Raw genomic sequence first — 22415 nt, 5'->3', positions numbered from 1 at the left:
AATAAACTTGGGAAGACAAAAAGATAGAAAAAAAAAATTGCCACCATTTCCAGGTCCTGATATACAGGACATGCACTCATACAGTACATTCATATTCACTTATTCATATACATACGAGCAGTGTTCATTTGTTACTTTACTTAGTCTTAGTTCTGTGTGAAATGCACTTTTTAGTTTTTATCATATTTACTCACCCTTCTGCTGTTTTATTTGGTCAAGATTTAGTCGACCAAATGCCTGGGAATGCTAGTCTGGTTTTAGTCAATGGAAACTTACACACATCTTCCTCATGCAGCATCATGGTTACATTGATAATCACAATCAAAATTATAAATCACAACAATTTGAGAATTTTTCACCTATAAGCACAAATCAAGAGAACGTCGACTCACACTCGTTTTATTTGACCGCATCTAGTTTCCTGATTTATTATAGGCTATTCATCATATAAATGAACACACTCTACATTAGGAAAACTGGTAAAACATGACACTTCTCTCAATCTAACACAGTGAAAGTCCTAATCATAATTGTAAATTGCATTAATATTTGTCTATTATGTCGCCTCGTTGGTGTTTTGTTTTAGTCATGGGGAAAAAAAAGTTGTTGACGAACCTTTTTCTTCATAGTTTTCGTTAACGAAATGAACATGTACATGGGGGTTTATTTCCTAAAAGTAGAAAGTGTCTATAATTGGAAAAACACACCAAAACAATATTATTTTTGTTTACATAAAAAAATTTTTTATTTCAGCCGAACCCCTTTGATCTAAAATATTTTAATTATTTTCAAGTTAATATTTCCAAGATTGTATCTTTACCGATTATCTTTATCGAGTGTTTTCATTTTGAAATATTATGCGCTTTCCATCAAGTCGAGCCCCAGGTGGGAAACCCTGATAGAAACTGTTTTGTGATTGTTTAGCTTGCTTTATCTCGGAGTATAAATCAAGACCCATTGTTACGCCGCCACCAGTGCGCTTACACGTCTATCCATCTTTCCATATAGCCAAAAAATAAATAAAAAATCAGTCTCCGCACTGAGCTAGGCCTGTTATTTGTCACCCTGTGAAGGTGAATTTTTCAGACTTTGTGATGAAATCATCTTTTATCTTGATGCTGTAAATATTTCTGTGGACACGAACAGAAACAGGAGAGCTTAAAAAGAGCGGTTATAAAATATTAATGTGTGCATGACAGCAGAGGGAAATGAAAGCAGACAGAATACACACACACCCACAACACAAGAGGATAATGAATTGCCAGAGAAACACAAATGTTCATTTTGAAACACCTCTGAACTACGGCACTACCACTAACATTCAGTGTTATATTAAACCACCCTTTCATGAATAAATAACCAGAGCTGCTGGAGAAACCATGAAGCTGAAGCAAAAAAAATGAGGGAAATGAGACCTTGAAGGTCTCGTCTTTCCATACAGAACTTAACAGCACAAATATCTGATCTAAATAACAGCCTATTACAGGATGTAATGGACCGCACTCAACCAATAAAGTGCTATCTAATAAGGGGCTACTCTGTAAACAACACCGCTCCGCATCGCACTCCCGCTGGAAACCAAAAGAGCACATTTGCCTGGGCCCGCTCTCGTCATTTCATGGACTGTTTTTATTATCATCATCATCATCAAGGTCCTCGCAGGGAGCCGCAAACTCACTCCCACAGCACCGAGGCCTTGCCAGCCAGTGGAGCGCTTGAGAAACGGCCTAAACGACACACACAAGCCACAGCTGGGTATGGAGGATGTGTTTCATATGCTTCGTTAGATGATCTGCACATTACTCATACCTGCACACTGAAAAGTGCTGAAAAAGGTGACACGTTTCCGAACTAAATACTTTTAGGGGGATCTCTGGGGCATTGCCTTCCAGTAGAAAATGCGGCCCCACTTTATATTAGGTGGCCTTAACTACGATGTACTAACATTAAAAAATAAGGACAATGTACTTACTGTGTTCAAATTGTATTGCAAATAACCTTTGCTGATTTTAAGGTGGGAAAGGGGATAGCTAGGGTCAGGTGTGGTGGTGTGGGTCGGTTTAAGGGTAAAGTTAGGTGTAAGGGAAGGGTTTGTTAGCAATCAAATAAAAATAAAACATCAATGAATAAATAATGTTATGAGATCGATGTTCTAAATGTTTGAATATACAAAAAAAAAAAAATGCAATGATACTTTTAAACATGAAACTCAGCCGACAATAGGTGGCAGCAAGTGATCGTCTTAATGAGCGAGTCAGTGAGTCGTTCATTCAAATGATTCATCACACTGCGCTGAGTGTTGCTTTCCTTTGGAAGTATTTTCGTCTGTGAAATCAGGGGTGAAATAAAACAAAAAAAGTAGTTTTAGTCTAAAATGTAAGACCTAATAATGAATTAGGCTACTTGGTAAACGGACTGCATTTATATAGCACTTTTATCCAATGCCATGTAAGGCGCCATCCAGCTCGTCGGGAGCAGCTGGTGTTAGGTGTCTTGCTCATGGACACTTTGACACTTGGTCAGGTGGAACCGGGGATTGAACCACCAACCTTCTGGTTTGTAGACAACCTACATGAACCACTGAGCCACTGCCGCCCCTGCCTTGTAGATTGAACTAGCCTACCAATTCATGCTACACAATTCACCATTGCAAAGTATTTGCAAATGTGATAATGTTCAGCAAAACACCTCTCTTAGTCGACTTGTGTTATTAAAAATATCATAAATTATAAATAAATAAAAACTGAGATTAACCCCAGTATGTTTCTTCTGTGAGTTTATAGTGCTGCTCATTAATTTTGATTTCTCCAATTATCAATCGCTGTTTCCATTGAAGGAAATGATAATAAAAGAAAAAACCTGACCCATTCTCGCATTTGTGGTTATTTTAATATTTTATTTGTCCGGTCGGGAAAGCCCTCTTTCATTGGTCCCAGACAAACTTTAATGTCGAGCCCTTACAGACAGCCCTGTGTTCATTCATGATTTCTTTCGTGCTGTAAAGTGGAGGTGATTGGTTCATGTCGTGCCATTTGCTTGAACTGAGCAAGTACACAAAAATAGGTCACATTAGAGCACCAAAAAAAGATTGAGACAGCTCGAGATATGTCGATACAGTCTATAGAAAATTAGTGCATTCCCCATTATTATTGTGAAGTTATTAACTTACCCCCCGCCCCGAAAGCAAGCTTATCGGATCTACACAATTCACATAAATTACATATTCTTGATTCAAAACTGCGAATTTTGCCAAAAGCGACTAGTTTGCAGCAAGCGGCTCCTCCCGCGATCTTTCTTGAAGCAAGTATGGAAGTAATGTAAACTGCAGTTCCTCAACTGGCCACTAGAGCGGCTCCAGAAGGAGCAGAATCTCATTGAGCCTCATGTTAAAATTCCCAACTTTACAGCAGAAAAACACATGTTTACAGCCTGGGATAAATTGTGGTTTTGGCCTATACGGCTAATTTTAACCTTCATGACAACTGTGAGGGGGGTGAATTTTTTTATAACTCATTAGTTTACGTTATATAAAGCCTTAAAGTTCTGCATAATTAAGGGCGTGGTTACTTTAAGTGACAGGTGGGTAGTCATTTATCCGCCGTCTATAGTCATTGCGTCACCTAACGGACACTATGTCCATATTTTTTTTACAGTCTATGGTTTGCAGGTATGCATTATACATCTGTCTGTTTATCTACTCGTCAGACTCCCCAAGAGGAAGGGCTGAGGATCGTACCGAGGAGTGAAATCTGCTTTGATCCGTGTGGCTGCAGGTCCAGGCCGTTCTTCAGCCAGGTGAGTTTGGGGTTTGGAATACCATCTGCATGGCAGTGCAAGCTGGCAGCAACACCGGGTTCCTGGGCTTGAGTCTCCGGATAGACCAGGATTACCGGAGGCACTGGAAGGACAAAGAGACAGAAAGAGACGGTGAACAACAGAGAAAGTCATTCGGTCCCAGAACAATTGCTTTATTTTCATCCTCAATAAACCCGTCTCTTACATGATACCCAGAAATTTTGAATATCCCGATCTAATATGATTTCTGATCTGTAAGGTTGCCAGAATAATAACCATACTCTGTGTGTTAATAGGCCAGAGGAGAACTGAGTCTGGTTACTCAGAGGTTTATTTTTCTCCATCATGTCCTGATGGAGTTTGGGTTCCTTACTGTCGCCTTTGGCTTGGCTTACTCAGATGGAGACACTAACACTATGATCCAAGTTATTCAACTAAATATAGAAATAAAATTAATTTATTAGGTCTTATTTAATTCTATTAACTATAATACTGATCTGCCAACATTGTCGCTCTATGATAAATTAAAATAAGCTGATAACATCACTGTTTTCTCCAGAGCGACTGTACAGCCGAATCTAATTCTGTTGCAGTATTGTCCTGTTTAACACTGAAGCTGCTTTGACACAATCGGCATTGTAAAAGCGCGATAAAAATAAAGCTAATTGATTGACTCATTGATTGATTGATTGATTGATTGATTGATTAATTTTGGACTTTTTTTGTTGATTTTGGTTTCCACCCTTTTTTGTTATTCAGAAATGGTCATTTAATGAAAGCAAAGAGAGATGAGGTGGGAGGGCTGAGCTACAAACACGGCTCTTCATGGAGCTGTATCGCTCTTCAATTACTGCGACTCTACTGACAAAACAATCACGCTTATTGCCCCCGTTAACTGAAAAAAAAAATTCATCCAGTATTTTTCTCTTGAAAATATAGATGTAAACTGGATTGCTATCTTTGTTCCGATACAGTGTTTGTTGACATCCTTTTTGTGTGTATTTCAGCAGTGGCGTGTAACGCAGTCACTCCTAATAGTCACTTTGGCGGTATAAATAATATAGGCTTTTTAAATTGTAGTCTTTTAAAAAGGCATCTAAACTAAAAAACTATATGCAATGTATTGTTGTGAAAAATATATTTTTTCCAATACATATCGATTCTGAAATAGCGCTTCCAGAACTCATCTTCTGCAGAGTAGATACACGATATACAAACAGTCAAATACACACACAATAATGTCAAACGGCGATCTTGGTGAGTATTCACGTAAACACAGTCAGTTCTGTTTTATGTGAAAGTAAACAGTTGAGAAAGAAAGCACGTGTATCAGTGTAATGGATCCAGCCAAATTATGAGATTAATTGTACGGTATCTTTGTTACACTGTAATTATACATTTAAGTATTGAGTAATATTAATTAGCGACATGTACTTAATATACATTTAGAGTTTAGTTTACGGTTAGTTGGATGTAATTATGCTTAATACCTGTATACTGTATGTATGTATGTATATATATATGTATGTATATATATATATATATATATATATATATATATATGTGTGTGTGTGTGTGTGTGTGTGTGTAACAAAGATACCGTACAATCAGTGGCATAACTTTGTTTTAAAAAGTGGGTGGGAGATAAATTGCGTATCATATGCACGCGAAAAAATGCGTCCCATATGCACGCCAAAGCTCATTTTGATGTATGAGGCTTGATAACGTAGCTCCTACGTCTAAATGAGCTTTGGCGTGCATATGGGACGCAGTTTTTCGCGTGCATCTGATACGCACTATATGGCGTATTAAGGCGGGTAATCAATTAAATAGTTCATTTATTGATATAGATCTCGTTTAATTATTGCATCTAAACACAATATAGCGTTGTGCCAAAAATGTTCACGTGAATAAAGGCATATAGATTTGCACACTTTGCTTATAATCCCTGGTCTAGTCTGTTAAACTCGTCAGAAGTTCTCGTTTCTAATCTGCCCTCGTAGCCTATTTTATCTCTCATAAAAAACCGAAAACCATCAGTGGTTGTACATCAAGAGCAGGGACAGTTTTTGTGCATTTTGTTTCGTGATCTGACCGGAAAAAATAGAAAGTCTCTGCAACGGCGTTATTAGCGTTAGATTAAAGCGCTCGTCTGTGTGAAGACTGCAGGAGCCGCGAGAGGAATCTGCTCCACTGATAACAGCGGCAACGAGCGCCAGATCGCCTCTTATTTAACAAACGAATGAAATGATGCTCTTCTAGTTAGCCAGAGATGTTTTGTTTGTATTAGTTAGGTTCATCCGTGAAGCAAGATGTTTTAAAAAAAGTGGTGGGGACATGTCCCACCCGTCCCACCCGTAAATTACGCCTATGCGTACAATAAAGTGAAACACTATTTTACAGTATGTGCACTTACATCTACTTATAGTTTACTCACCTAAGAAAGTACACTGTCATTTTTTTTGTTGGTTTAACTAAAAAAAGTAAGTAACCTGGTTGCCTTAAAATTTTGAGTTTATTGAAATTAAAAATTTGAGTTGATACAATGAAGGAAATTGGTTTAATAAATAGAAACCTAAAATATTATTGTATCTGAACCACATAAAAAATTTGATAAATCATGAAAATAGCACAATTTGGCTGCGTCATCACAAATAAAACACACAATTACCCAATATGCTTACAAAATCTTTTAATAATATTTGAATAAAGGCTGTCGAATCTCAAATTTCTTCATTTCAATGAACTCAAAATTTTAAGGCAACCAGGTAACTTATATTTTAAATATTTGTGCAGTGTATTGGGAAATATAATGGGTTAAGGTTAGCTTTAGGGGGTAGCTTCAGGGTCAGTACACTGTAAAAAAAAAGTTACAGCCTGACATTTTTAAGTACAATCAACTTGGATGTTTAAGTTATTCCAACTTAAATTATGTTAAACTGACTTTAAAAAAATTTGTTGCATCTGGTATAACTTATAAAAAAGTTGAATATTTCTTAACTTATTTTGATGAGTTAAAACAGTGTAAAAACACGTTGTCATAACTTATTGAACATATCTTTTTTAAATTACTATAAAAAGTACATAGTATCTACAAGGGGAACAGGACTATAAAATAAAGTGCTACCAAATGTATTAGAATGGCATGTTTAACATGAAAAAAAGAGAAAAAGACAAGAAAAAGTACACAGTTTTAGGCATCCATTTCACAACCTGACACACATTACAACAGAGTTCATTCAAAAGCAAAGGTGAGATATGAAAGGCTCTACTACTAACCATTCACCTGGAGCACGTGGGTTTGGGACAGCTCCTCATAGCCGTATGCGTGACAGCTGTAGTTCCCCATGTGAATCGTGGTCACCTTAGTAATGTAGAGCGAGCCGTCGTCGCCAAAGTCCTAATTGAACGGGAAGAAAGAGACGGAGAATAAAACAGCAGGAAGGCACGGGATGAATAGACTATGCATCAGCGGCGTCCCATGAGCAGCGGCAGAAGGGGTTTGTTCCTCACTGTCATGCTCTCTCAGGCTGATAAATGGTAAGGGTTAAAAATATAGCCGGCATTAGCGTGATTAATGACGCCGGTTGTGGTTTTGTGAGGATGCATCCCCTCATCTGGGGTTTTGGGCCGACTCAAGGGGGATTAAAACATTAAACTGTTTTGTAGTTATATGAGTTTTCCGAGGGTAAATGATTTAAGGACACGAAGCTCGCTCTTAAACCCTAACACACCTGCAGCTTTATAGGGCGCGCACTGAGAAGGGCTCGGCTGCCGCACGGGGAACAAAAGTGCGATTTGTTTGTTTAGGAGGTCGTCACTAATCCAGCGAGATGGATGATCGGCTCCTGGAAAAAAACACGACTTTGCCTCCAAGTGCTGAAGTTTTAGGATGAAGAGGGCAGAAGTGACTCTCTTCCAAGGACACGGATGCTGTGGAAACCCAATGACAAAAACTAATTACTTTTTTTATTAAATAAAGATTATGTGACTGATAGTACTTCACCTCTGCTGTGAGGCCGATATTAAGCTGCATACGGAGGACTCATAGCGCTTTTCATCACTGGAGCTGTACCGGCTGCCACTTTCTGATGAAATGTAATTAAGAGTTTGTCAATCAGATTTCTAAATCAATTGCCAGATAATGTCTTGTGATGAGAGTTAACCGAAAGAACAGCACTAAAACTATAGTTAATAAACCCCTATTTATTATGATCGGAAAACACAAAAACACATGGGAAATTAAGCTGCATTAGATTTACAATCAGAGATGAGCATTCATCGCACTGTGCCAATTTACCAATTATATATGAATATGATAATCATTCAGCATCAATGGAGCTTCCATCAGAAGCCATGCCTGTAATATTACTGACAGAATATAGTAAAATTACAATATATTAATACACCGATCCATTATGACTAATATTGTGTATTGTGTCTAATATTTTGCTGACCCGTCAAAGCATGGACTCCACTAGACCCCTGAAGGTGTGCTATGGTAACTGGCTCCATGATGTAAGCAGCAGATCCTTTAAGTCCTGTAAGTTGCGAGGTTCCGGTGTTGTTCAGCACATCCCACAGATGCTCGATTGGACTGAGATCTGGGGAATTTAGAGGCCAAGTCAACGCCTCAAACCCAGTTCTGATGCTTAGCTGCTCTGTGTATTCTGACAGCTTTCTATCAGAACCAGCATTAACTTCTGGAGCAGTTTGAGCTCCAGTAGCTCGTCTGTTTGATCGGACCACACGGGCCAGCCTTCGCTCCCCACGTGCATCAATGAGCCTTGGCCGCCCATGACCCTGTGGCCGGTTCTCCACTGTTCCTTCCTTGGAGCACTTTTGATAGATACTGACCACTGCAGACCGGGAACAGCCCACAAGAGCTGCAGTTTTGGAGATGCTCTGACCCAGTCGTCTAGCCGTCACAATCTGGCCAAATTCACTCAAATCCTTACGCTTGCCCATTTCTCCTGATTCTAACACATCAACTCTGAGGACAAAATGTTCACTTGCTATATGAAAGTTAATTTTTTATATTTTATTTGTCTCACATTATGCTAATTTTTTTAGAAGGACCTGTATATATATATATATATATATATATATATATATATATATATATATATATATATATATATATATATATATATATATATATATATATATATATATATATATATATATATATATAACTTGCCTTGCCTACAAACAGAAGCAGTGATGAAGAGATCATCAGTGTTTTTCACTTCACCTGTCAGTGGTCATAATGTTATGCCTTATCAGTGTATACCAGATGAAAGTGTCCAAAAGGTGATGATGAGATCAGAGCAGGCCCGGATAGGCTAATCGGGAGCACCCGGTGGGCCGGTCTGTTTTTGTGGCCGTGAGGGCCGTTGTTGTCATGGCACTTGGTTGAACTATGGATGCTGTCCCTATTGGCTGCCTGCACTCACAGCAGCCCCACTTTTTTATTTTACCGCAGTCCAACTCTTTTTATTTATTATTTTACCGCAGTCCCACTCTTTTTATTTATTATTTTACCGCAGTCCAACTCTTTTTATTTATTATTTTACCGCAGTCCCACTCTTTTTATTTATTATTTTACCGCAGTCCCACTCTTTTTATTTATTATTTTACCGCAGTCCCACTCTTTTTATTTATTAAATTAAATGAAAATGAGTCTCAATCACACTCACACACACATGCACAAACACACGCACAAACACACGCACAAACACACACATGTACACATGCACACGCACGCACATGCACGTACACACACATGTACATATGCACACGCATGCACATGCACGAGCACACACATGTACACATGCACACGCACGCACGCACATGCACGAGCACACACATGTACACATGCACACGCACGCACGCACATGCACGCGCACACACATGTACACATGCACACAAGCACGCACATGCACGAGCACACACATGTACACATGCACACGCACGCACGCATATGCACGATCACACACATGCACACGCACGCACGCACATGCACGCGCACACACATGTACACATGCACACGCACGCACGCACATGCACGCACACACACATGTACACATGCACACGCACGCACGCACACACACACACACACGCACATGCACACACGCATGCACACACACACACATGCAAACATGCACACGCACGTATGCACACACACATGTACACATGCACATGCACGCATGCACACACACACACACGCACGCACGCACGCACACAGATTTTTTTTAAATCAATCAACACATCATTTAAAAAATCCAAAAAGTCATCAGTGCTGTAGCTAGTGAAAGCGTTTTATTGCCAATCTCCTCCACTAAATGTCCCTGGAGCCGCTGAGGTGCATTTGCACTGCTCCTCGCTTCAGATCACACAACAGACGCCGCTGGATTGAGGTCAGGACACCGGCTCGGCCTTTCTAAAATGTAGAGCTTCTTCTGTTTGAACCCTCACCAGTTCATTTACTCCTGGGTCACTGCTGTGTGTGAGAGTCTTCCTGTGCTGACTTTACATCACACATCAACGCCTGAACAACTGCTTCAAATGTGATGAAATGTTTCAGAAGCTAGTTGTTAAATATATGGCATTAGAAATGTTATGATTCAGATTAATATCAGGACACGTTCAGTCTACATACATTTATTTTTTATGCCTTGGTCTGTCTGAATACTCGATTCTGATTGGCTGGAAGGTGTGCAATTTTAAAATAAAGCATTCTCTCTCTCTCTCTCTCTCTCTCTCTCTCTCTCTCTCTCTCTCTCTCTCTCTCTCTCTCTCTCTCTCTCTCTCTCTCTCAGTAATTAGTTCAAATAAATGTAATCTTACGCATTACTTTATCTCTGTCGCTTCAAAGTAGGCAGAATGCTAGATCTAACTGATGATCATTTTGTGTGAGAAACCGGACAGTATTTATAGCATTTTTTTTAACCTTAAATACAACATTATGTCCAACAGCCGCGAGCGCCATCACTTCTGCTGGCTGAGGTCAAATGACACAATATGGCGTATCTCAATGGGATACAAGCGGCGGAAGTGATGTTTCACACGTATCGTATGCCAAATCGTGTACTTTGACCTCATCCAGTGGAATTGGTCTTAAAGACATCAATGTGTCTCCACGAGCCACAGGGTTTAATATGGATTCGTATGTCTGTGTGTTTTTTACTCTCATAGAAATACACCCCATTGACACGCATTATACGAGCAACGTCTGAGTTAAAAATCTTAATTTGTGTTCGACTGAAGAAACACACACACCTACATCTCGGACACCCTGCAGATAAACATCACACTCTCATTTTGGGATGAACTATCCCTTCAAGGTATTCAGGCCAATCACAATGCACTGGATCGCTGGCCAATCAGAGCACACACACTTTTCAGAAAGATGAGTTTTGTAAAAACCAACGAATTTCAAAAAGGAGGGGCATAGAAGACCAACAATAATGTATGCATAAGAGTAATGACTTTTTTAAAACCTGAAACTCTGTAAACATGTTGCATTAAACCCAAACACACAAAATAACTTTCTTTTTAGAAGCATCATATGACCCCTTTAATGCACAGCTAGCCATGGGTTATCCCTTATATAAAGCTGGGTACACACTACAAGGTAATCGGGGCGATTTTGGCCATATTTCTCCCCCTCCTATCATCCTAGTTAAATCCTGGTTATCTTGATGGTTCTACAGATTATCTTATTAGATTTCCCCGTGAGGTGTGTTCAGATTGACTGAATCTGCTCGGAAGAACATCGGAGCCTTGATCTGAAGTCATAAATATTCAACATCACTTCACTGTAAGGGTGTGTGTAGATAGAAACGGCATTATGTAAGGTCTTTACACTCCACTGAAAATAAAGCATATTATACTGCATTTCTGTCAAGAGATCATCCTAAATATTACACTTTCCTTATAAACACATATAAATTAATTGTACCATGAATAAATAGTAAAACAAATAACAAAAAACGTAAAAAAATAGCACTGAACTCGCCTGTGTGAACTGTGAACTTCTCATTGGTCAACAGATGTCTGCGTCACATCGCAAAAGTTACAATTCCTTCAAAGAGCGCCAGATTCCCACTACATCCCTGTGACGCACCATCCCTAGATCTAAACTTTCCTGCTTTAAATCTAATCTGGATAACAGCCTACAAGTTACCCTACAAGTTAGACCATCAAAAAATGAGGAAAATAATTTGTATTTTTAAAATATACTAAATATGAAGGAAGAACAAAACATTAAACTTGGTTAAGGTACACTATTGCCAAAAGTATTGGGACGCCCCTCCAAATTCCTGAGTTCAGGTGTTCAATCTCTTCATGGCCACAGGTGTATAAATCAAGCCCTAGGCCTGCAGACGCTTCTACACACATTAGTGGAAGAATGGGTTCTTACTAGAACCAGGAAGTACGATCATATTAGTCCAGTTCTGTCAACACTGCACTGGCTCCCTATTAAACATCGCATACATTTTAAAATCTTGCTTATTACTTACAAAGCACTAAATGGTTTAGCTCCAGTACTTAAGCGAGCTCTTAACACATTATACTCCATCACGTCTATTGCGGTCTCTAAACTTATAATAATAATAATAATAATAGATTTTATTTATAATGCACTTTTCATTCCGAAGAATCTCAAAGTGCAACAAAGGGGGGGGGGGGGATAACAACAAAAAATGAATAACAAGTAAAAATATAGAATACTACAAACAATCAACCAACACAGAAAACAGAACAGAAACAGAGCTGATGGTGGAAGTCTCTGTTAGCTCCGCAGCACACTGTGGTCCACTCCACTCAACTTGCGGTCGATCCTTTTCCTATTTAGCTCCTAAACTCTGGAACAATCTTCCTAGCAGTGTTCGGGAAGCAGACACACTCTGTCAGTTTAAATCTAGACTAAAAACACATCTCTTTACTATGGCATACACACAGAACATTTTTAACTTTCATTATTCAGATCAATTGACTGATTGTTAGGCTGCATTAACTAGGTCAGCCGGGAACACTTCCCATAACACCTGATGTACTCGACACATCATAAGAAGAACGACATCTACACTAATGTTAGTCTCTCTGTTTATCCCGAGGTTTACTGCAGTCAGCCGGATCCGGATCGTATGGTGGACCTGCACCTGGACATGACCAGCTCATCCTGGAGTGTCTGCTGAGACCGTGTCAATTGGTGTCTCCTCTGAATTTGCCTCACCAGCACGTCATCCTCAATAAACCCGTCTCCAGCGTGATACCTCAAACTCTCGAATATCCTGATCTAATATGATTTCTGAGCTGTAAGGTTGCCAGAATAATAATCATACTCTGTGTGTTAATAGGCCAGAGGAGAACTGAGTCTGGTTACTCCAGAGGTTTATTTTTCTCCATCATGCCCTGATGGAGTTTGGGTTCCTTACTGTCGCTTTTGGCTTGGCTTACTCAGATGGGGACACTAAAATTATGATATCATTTTTCAACAAAATATCCAAATAAAATGAATTACTAAATTAACTGTATCAATTTTATTACTGCTATATGATAAACTCAAATAAGCTGATGCTGATAACATCACCGTTTACTCCAGAGCGACTGTACAGCCGAATCAAATTTTGTTGCAATATTGTCCTGTTTAACACTGAAGCTGCTTTGAAAGAATCGGCATTGTAAAAGTGCTGTATAAATAAAGTTGACTTGACTTTAGTGGGCCAACTCCATATTAAACCCCATGGATTAAGAATGGGATGTCTTGAAAGTGCATGTGCATGTAAAGGCAGGATTGGATTGAAACTAATGATTCACATTTTGAACTGCTATACAGGCCAGGGCAACAGAAACCAAATACTGAAAGCACCGGTACACAATCCTTTATACACCCTAAAACTCTAGATGCTATACAGCTTTACACAGCCATCATGTGCCTCATTTTTAAAGATCAGTCAACAGTGAGAAATCATGTTGAATAAACTCTTCTTTTCCCCTGGGAAGGTATAAACTAGCTGCCTGAGAATCAGACCCAATCAATGCCAAAGACGTCACAATTACACATGCCGATGCTTCGACTGAGTTTCCCGATTTAACGGAGAGAACAGTCGTCTTCCACATCGTCCCGATTCTCACTCCAGCTGTTCATGAAGCCGCAATCTTCACCGGAGCTCTCTCTTGTTGACCCGCGCGCTGATGTTGACTGGGTCAGTGTTGCAACATTCAGCAAACACTTCATTAACATGCAATTAGAGTATTGTAATGAGCGCACGCAGAAACACAACCCCATGCTGTCAGGAACGCAGGTGAGCTAAACACAAGCGAGACACACCTCATTAAGCACTACCCATTGCCACCCCGAACATGTCTGCTTCTCAAAACCTGCACATGATTCGCAGCCCTTTGATATCAGCACGGCTCCTGGCCCAACTCCTGAGAAGTTGTTTCCAATTACATCATGATAATATGAAGTGGAGGAAACACAAATATGTTTAGTAATTGCAAATGGAAAGTGTGCCTCAGAATACAGAGCATGTGTCCTGATAATGAACATTAACATTCGTAATTTGTTTTGGCAAGAGCTTCTATTCTCCAACTTACTGATTAATTGGTGAAAATCAATGCAACTGGACCCCGGCTGAGCCTCGTGTTCTGGATGATTATCAGATATGCAGCCGCTGCCCAATTAACAGGAGGATGAAATCATTTCACATCAGGAGAGAAGCTCAGCATGGTTTCTCACCTTGAGGAGGTGTTCAATACGACGAACGCGCCACTGCTTATAGGACGCATATAACCAAGATGTGCAGTTTGAAAGAGAGCTACAGGTGGGCTACATGGAAAACTTCTTTTCAATCATTAGACATTATAAAAGGTTTTCAGTGTTTCATCCAGGGGGCTCTGGAAAGATGCCCAATTACACAGACATTTGTTCTCCATGATTCCGGTTCTTCCCGACAACAAGGCACTTGAACGCGATGAGCTCGTCGTAATCACGACTTCAGAAGTCGGAACTAGGAAATGTCGGATAGCATGTGAAGGCAGCATATAGTCTTTACATTATTGGTGCACATGTAAATGTTGTCAGCTCTCAGCTTTTAAATGTTGTTCCCCAGAGCACAACATGCTGTCGGCCCACATCTGGTGCGTGTTGAATCCACATGTTCCAGATGTGGCCCGGATCTGGGCCGACACTATGTTAATGTCTGGGTATTTTATACCATTAATTAAGTAAGGGATAATGTACATCCAGCCGGTTTTTATCACAGAATAAACCCCGCCAGTGATTAGGTTTAGATCTTGCCTCACTCTGAAGGGGTTTATTCTGCAATAACAACCGGCTGGGTGGACATTATCCCGCTTATTACACGGCTACTAGTCTCAAATAAATAATTATTAGACACAAAATATTTTCTTGAGATTAAATATTTTATTAGCTCTTACGCAAAGCTTCCGCGAAGAAAAATAGTTCCGTACTGCTTTAAGCCTTTATCTATTGCTGCTAAATGTTGAAAATTAATTAGTTCACCCAAAAATGAAACCAAATATGATTTTACATAGGTTTATATGACATTCTTCTGTCAGACAAATACAATCTGAGTTTTATTTAAAAAGTCCAGGCTAACGTTAATCCCAGCAGTAGTTGTAGTTGTGTTTGAAGTCCATAAAAAATGCAGCTGTCCGTCAAATAACGTGCTCCACACGACTCCGATGGGTTAATAGAGCCTTCTGATTCCAATCGATGCGTTTGTGTCAGAAAAATATCCATATTAAAAACGTTATAAAGGAAACCCGCCTTGAAGTCTTCCATTGTAACCCACGGCTGTTTAAGCCACAAGATGGCGCCAGCGTTAAGCACAGAAGTAGAACCGGTCAAGATAACTCGTAACACCCGGATGAGTGGTTGTTATTTGGGAATAACACACCGCTAAAATGCACGATTGACCAATCAGAATCAAGTATTTCACAGAGCCGTGTTATAAGTACAATTATTGAAGGCCAATTTTTTTTTACATCTACATATTTAGTTAAAGTTCATAATTCACCCTTCGCTGTGAGTTTGACTGACAGGTGATCTGACCAATCACATCACCAGATCTGCCATTTTGTTTGTCAAAGCAGTGTACTGACGTCTTTCCTTGGTTGAAACAACATCTATTTTATTGTTCATTCTTGTTAATGTGATGCTTATCAATGAACTTGAAGAGATGATCGGTTCACGAGCAGATTTAACTAAGGCGCTACAGCGATCACCATGCATTAAAAGAGCCACACATCAGTCCAAAAATTAAAATGTCTAAGTTGAGATTTTGTTCCATGTCAAAAGTATCTTGCTCTGTCCTATCTGTCAGCGTGATGTCAGTGTCCTCTTTGCTCTACATGATTGTGTGTGTGTGTGTGTGTGTGTGTGGTGTGAGAGCGCCATGGCTTGTCAGACATAGCAACAGTTACTAAAGTCTTTGCGGACGGTCAAATGTTTAACTCTTTAATAATGCTTCTGAAAGGGGGATTCTGAAATCCACTGCCGCTTCAGTATACCACAATACCTCAAATATCCACATTCAATTAATAATCAAAGCCTCAATCAATATTTACCTTCCTATATTATTATAATGCTTCTTTCCAGTTATGATTTTGCTTAAGAGAACCACTGACTGTTTCTTGTTTTTTAAAGTATTTCATTTCATTTAATTTATTATATTTTATATTTCCTTTTACTGAAACACTAAAGAGTCAAGATGAATCATTATTGTTATTTACTTCACCTGGTCATAATGTTATGCCTGATCGGTGTACATTACATCTTTGCATATTTTACAATATCTACTGAAAGGGGGATTCTGAAATCCACTGTCGCTTCAATATAGCTCTGGAAAAAAAAGAAAAAGAAACCACTTAACATTGATTTTTCAATGTTAAGTGGTCTCTTAATACGTATCTTCCAATATTATTATAATGATTCTCTTCAGTTATGATTTTGTTTAAGAGAACCCCTGATTGTGTCTTGTTTTCTAAAGTGTGTGTTTGGTCTCTGAGGAGTGACTGAGGGTCTGGCCTAGAGATGTGTGTGTGTACCTAAAACAATAGAAACAAGGTGTCGAGTGTGTGAATTTTGGAGATATGACACACCCCTAACATGACAGGAGCGCAGTAACAGTGTTTGCTCACTTACCCGGCCTCCAGATATGAAATATGGATTTGTCTTTCATTTAATTTATTATATTTTATATTTCCTTTTACTAAAACACTAAAGAGTCGAGATGAATATTGCCTGTACTATTGTCTGTACCTCTCACTGAGAGAAAGCACATGTTATCAGTGTGTTTGTAGGGAACATTCTAGTTACAACTGGAGCTCAATCAGCTCCAACCTCAGAGAGAGTGTGTATCTGTGTGTGTGCGCAACATTCTGTTATTTTTCATTTTAATGAATTGCACTCCTGACTCTTGGTCTTCATTTTTCACTACTGGTCTTGGGTGATGTTGTCACAAAAGAGTTAATAACTGCATTTTTTATTTCTTAGACATTTCTTGGACAGTAACGATGGTGTTTGACATCAGAGTACTCACATTGATGTCCTCGAGATCCAGGAAGTTGAGGATGATGCCGTTCCTCTTCCAGATGATGGGAGGTCTCAGGGTGCCCTGGATGGCGCAGGACAGCATGGCGCTCAGGCCGACGGTCACTGTTGTCACGCTCACACGCTTCTCATCCGCTAGACTGAGTTCAACCACCTCTGCAAGACAAACGACATTACCATCGACAGTGAGGAAAGGAGAAGCAACCGGGCCATTTAGAGTAAAGTGCATTTTTAAATTGGTCAAAAACACAAATAATGTTTTCTGGTTTTTGTTTAGTTTGTCTAAAAGCAAATTACACTCCACATAGGAAACAATATGGTTGGCTTAATACCGGAATATTGATGAGCAGAACACACTCTGGCCAGCTGACTGTATAATTTAATTTAATTTAATTTAATTTAATTTAATTTAATATAATTTAATTTAAAATTATTTTATTTTGTTTTTTTTATTTTATTTAATTCAGTTTCTTTGTCTATACATATTATGCTTGTTTAAAAAAAATAAAAAAAGACAAATAAACATTGACTATTAAACTGATGTAATTGAAATTTAAAGTATTAACCGAAATATAAATATAATTTGAGAAAAACTAATACATCTGACAATATTTTTATACACTTTTCTTGTAACATGGGGTCCAACAATTTAGCCTATACATTTATATAATAAATCCTTTTCTTTATTTCATTATGTTACTTGTATTTCTGATTGTTAAACTCAAAAACTTGTTTTGTATCTGCTTTATATACATTTGGATGTTAAAGTAATTTCTCATGTCTCCCTTTAACATTCAGAGTGATTATTAATAAAGCCTTCATAGGTTAATTCTGTGACACTTTAAACATTCATTATTCATTGATTGGTTCGTTTAATCCCAACTCAAACAATGGCGTCAGTGTGAGGCGGGGCTTTCAGTTTGCCTGACCAATAGCCAGTTGTGATTGAGTTCAGGAACTTGTCATTATTTTTTTTGTGTATGTGTGTGTGTGTGTGAGTGTGTGTGTGTGTGTGTGTGTGTGTGTGTGTGTGTGTGTGTGTGTGTGTGTGTGTGTGTGTGTGTGTGTGTGTGTGTGTGTGTGTGTGTGTGTGTGTTGATGTTAGAGACACACAGTTTTAAAAAAAAAAAGTTGGTTATTGTTGGTTTAAGTTAAGTAACCCAGTTGCCTTAAAATTTTGAGTCTATTGAAATTAAAAAAAATTGTTGATACAATGAAGGAAATTGGTTTAATAAATAGAAACTTACAATATTATTGTATCTGAACCACATAAAAAAATTGATAAATCATGAAAATAGCACAATTTGGCATGTTTCACTGCGTCATCAGAAATATAACACACACAATTACCCAATATGCTTACAAAATCTTTTAATAATATTTAAATAAAGGTTGTCGAATCTCAAAAAAATGTTAATTTCAATTAACTCAAAATTTTAAGGACACCGGGTAACTTTTTTTCTAAATAATTTTTTACAGTGTAGGAATGCTTCAAACGTACGCTCTTTAGAAAGGAAATGCCATGTTAAAAGGATTTTGTGGCGACGAAACTTTCTTCCAGGACCATTTGTGGGTGATACTTTGCGAATATGAGGCAGTTAAACCGTCAGTCATACAGTGGTGTCTAAACACAGCATGTGATGCTCCTTCAGCTCGAGTCCAGTGGAACAAACCTGCTGCTGATATGATCTCCTGACAGCTGCAGGTGGGCTTAATTCTTCCAAATGAAAAGAGGTAATTTAGGTGATATGAGACGGATTGATTTGGCCTGGTTAGAGGGGAGGGCGTTCCTGCACCTGCCTGTCAGACTCTATCAGAGGAACGGCTTCAGACACGTCACGTCCTCCACTGCAGCTGATGCAGATTTCACTTCACTTCGTCAGAAAGCTCTTCTCCATCGCTACAAAAGCCTGAGGAACGTGTCATTTAAAAGGCATTTTTATATCGCTCTCTAAACGATAATTATGGGTCTTTAGAATACAATATCCATCTTTATTTATAGTAAGTAAACTAAATTAACATTGACTAAAACTAATACGTAGGACTAATACTTATGGTATTCAAATTAAAGCTGATTATCTTTTTAGCCTTTGTTTATGGTGCAATTATGTTGTAAAATGGCAACAACATATTATATTGACCCAAGGCTACAACCATGTCTTAGATATCCATGGGCATTGGACTTAATGGTTTATTCAACGGAATGTGTGTGCATATATATATAAATTTAATGAAATAATGCAGAAGAATTAAAAACATTTTAGTTCTATTGTAGTTATTTGCACAGAATATATATTTTTTGAAATATGCACGCATTCACTCTTATTTTCGTCTGTTAAATATGTAAAAATTCTAAATATTTTTTGTCACGTCAAATCCAGTTATGATTTACATAAATAATGGCAAGTTGTTTGCATCAATTAATATTAGTGTTGGTTAGGGTGACCAAACAGACATTTTGGTTATAGATATTATTTTGTAATATAACAATTTTCTATATAGAGGGGGCATAAATGTTTTGAAATTAATAAGGCATCTTCAAGTTAACTTAAATTTAAATTAAAACATTTTTTTTTCAATATTTTTAATAAAAATATGATCTGCTTAGTGTTGGTCGCTGAACCTTTTTATATTAAATGTTAAAATATTAAATATAAAATTTAGCTAAACTGTAAAAAAGAAAAAGAAAAAAAGAAAGAAAAAAAATCGTAAACAAATGGTAAATGACTGGCAGCTATGGCTGCCAAACAAAAAATTAGAAATTAAAGTAAAATATCTTAATTTAAACAAGGAAAATATGTAAAAAAAAAAAAAAAAGTGTTTTTCACTAAAACTTTTAATGTTAATTTCTGTAAATTATTGCTTTTGCACTTTATTTTAATTCATTTTACATCTTTTTGTTTTGCAGCCGTAGCTGCCAGTCATTTACCATTTTTACCATTAAAAAGTACCATTGCTGTAACTAACTCAAATCTTTATTTGATTATTGAAAACAAACCCTGAAGAGAAGCCAATGCTGAATAAAGTCGTAGTTTTTGTTATTTTTGGACCCAAATGTATTTTGGATGTTTCAAGAGACTCTAATTAACCCACTGATGTCTCATATGGACTACTGTGATGATGTTTTTATTCCCTTTCTGGACATGGACAGTATAGTGTGCATACACTTGCATACGCTCTCAGACTAAATATAAAATATCTTAAACTGTGTGTGAAGATGAACGGAGGTCTTACGGGTGTGGAACGACATTAGGGAGAGGAGTTAATGACAGACATTTCATTTTGGGGAGAAACGAACCCTTCATTAATAAATAAAATAACTTTTATTTACGATGGATTAATCGATTTGAGAGCACTAAATATCTAAATATAAAAATATAATACAATTAATATATTATATTATGTTATATTATATTATATTATAGTTTTTTTTTTGGGTGAATTACTGAAATCACCAGAAAATGTCCACAGACGTGTGTGGAAAAGGTTTTATATGTAATAATCATAATTAACGGCATGCTTTAGTGTGACCAGTGCGACTCCTGTTAAACAGGATTGTGACGAAGATGTTTTTGTGCATTATAAAGCGGTGAGACATTTCAGTGAACTCAGGTCACAGAGTTTAGGATTGATAAGCACATTCACTCCAAAACTGCAGAAATCCCAGACAACCTGACAACAGATGCTCGGTTTAAAAACACCAGCAGAACTGAACACAGCACCTCATTATTACATCCCCAGGTGAGGATATTTCTCTCTTCTCCTCTAGCAAATGAGTGTATGCGTGGCCTTAGAATAGCACGTGGGAGGAGGAAGTTTTACAAAAGCAAAGACAAGTTCTTCTCACAGGAGCGAACGCCTCAAACCCAAAAACAGCTTCACATTTCACCGCAAACACAAGACCTAGCGTCTCCCTTTCATGATTCAGCAGATGCTCTTCTCATCTTTAGCCTCCAGCAACAGAAATACTACTTTCCTGGAACCACGGTGAGTTTTCCCCAGCAGAAGAGGCCCGGTTTAAGACTGTTTGTTTACCACAGTCTCTCTCTCTCTCTCTCTCACACACACACACACACACACACACACACACACACACACACACACACACACACACACACACACACACACACACACACACACACACACACACACACACACACACACACACACACACACACGCAGACAGACAGACACACACAGGCAGACAGACAGACACATGACATATCCATTGCCCATGGCGGCCCTCCCGCTGGATAAGGCTGACATGACATTATGCGTGTAATGACTCTTTGTGTTCCCTCTCGCCCCAAAATAGCTCCTCCTCACAAGTAATTGACTTTCCTGGGATTTGCAAACTATTGATCCATCAAAGCTAGGTGTTATTGCACCGAAGGCTAGGCCGCTCGCTTCCCACCTAAATGAAAGCTTCCTGCAGGGCTTGTTTGTAGATGAATGAGAGAGGAGAGGGCATTAACAGCCTTTATATATGACATTATAGGAAGTTTACACTTTTCCGTGTGTAAAAGGGACTTTCTTTGGAGCGGTTTGAGCTTGAAAAAAATGTGTTTGCATGTTTTGAAACATGCTCAGAACCGCTCATTTACCGATCTAGACGTGTTTGATCACTGAAAGGATTGAGCTTTGTATGGAAGCCCGTTTCTGCCACAAAAAATAAAAATAAATTACTCTTTATTTTTTAATTAAGTGGCTTCCATACTTTTGCGTGCCGCAAGTGTGTTGTGTGTTAAGTTATTACCGGTCTTTCATTTATGGAGCGTTTATATCAGGTCTCCTGTGACACACACGAGCTGTCAGATCTCTCACACACTCATGTGGATTTATTAAAGGCGCCTCCGTGTGCTCTGTGCCTATAATACGATTAAAAATATAACACCAACTCCCCCGTAAAGCACAACACCTGCTGGAAGCAAATACACGCAAGAGTGCAAACAGCACACACACACACACACACACACACACACACACACACACACACACACACACACACACACACACACACACACACACACAC

The 22415-nt window shown here is 38.4% G+C and overlaps 1 protein-coding gene across 3 annotated transcripts in view; it reads right to left on the bottom strand.

Moving 5' to 3' along the window:
* fstl4 (follistatin-like 4) overlaps nt 1-22415 on the bottom strand; it is a 385930-nt gene that overhangs the window by 32896 nt on the left and 330619 nt on the right. For all 3 annotated transcript variants that reach the window (XM_067424768.1, XM_067424769.1, XM_067424767.1), the window contains exons 7-9: nt 17373-17539; nt 7075-7195; nt 3737-3898 (exon numbers count right to left, since the gene is read on the bottom strand). In XM_067424768.1, the coding sequence (XP_067280869.1) occupies nt 3737-3898; nt 7075-7195; nt 17373-17539 (450 nt within the window). The remainder of the gene's footprint in view (nt 1-3736; nt 3899-7074; nt 7196-17372; nt 17540-22415) is intronic.

The sequence above is a fragment of the Pseudorasbora parva genome, chromosome 18 (genome assembly GCF_024679245.1).
Source record: "Pseudorasbora parva isolate DD20220531a chromosome 18, ASM2467924v1, whole genome shotgun sequence".
Classification (NCBI taxonomy): Eukaryota; Metazoa; Chordata; class Actinopteri; order Cypriniformes; family Gobionidae; genus Pseudorasbora; species Pseudorasbora parva.
The sequence above is the reverse complement of the archived record's forward strand: the minus strand, read 5'-3'. Positions and strand labels throughout refer to the sequence as shown.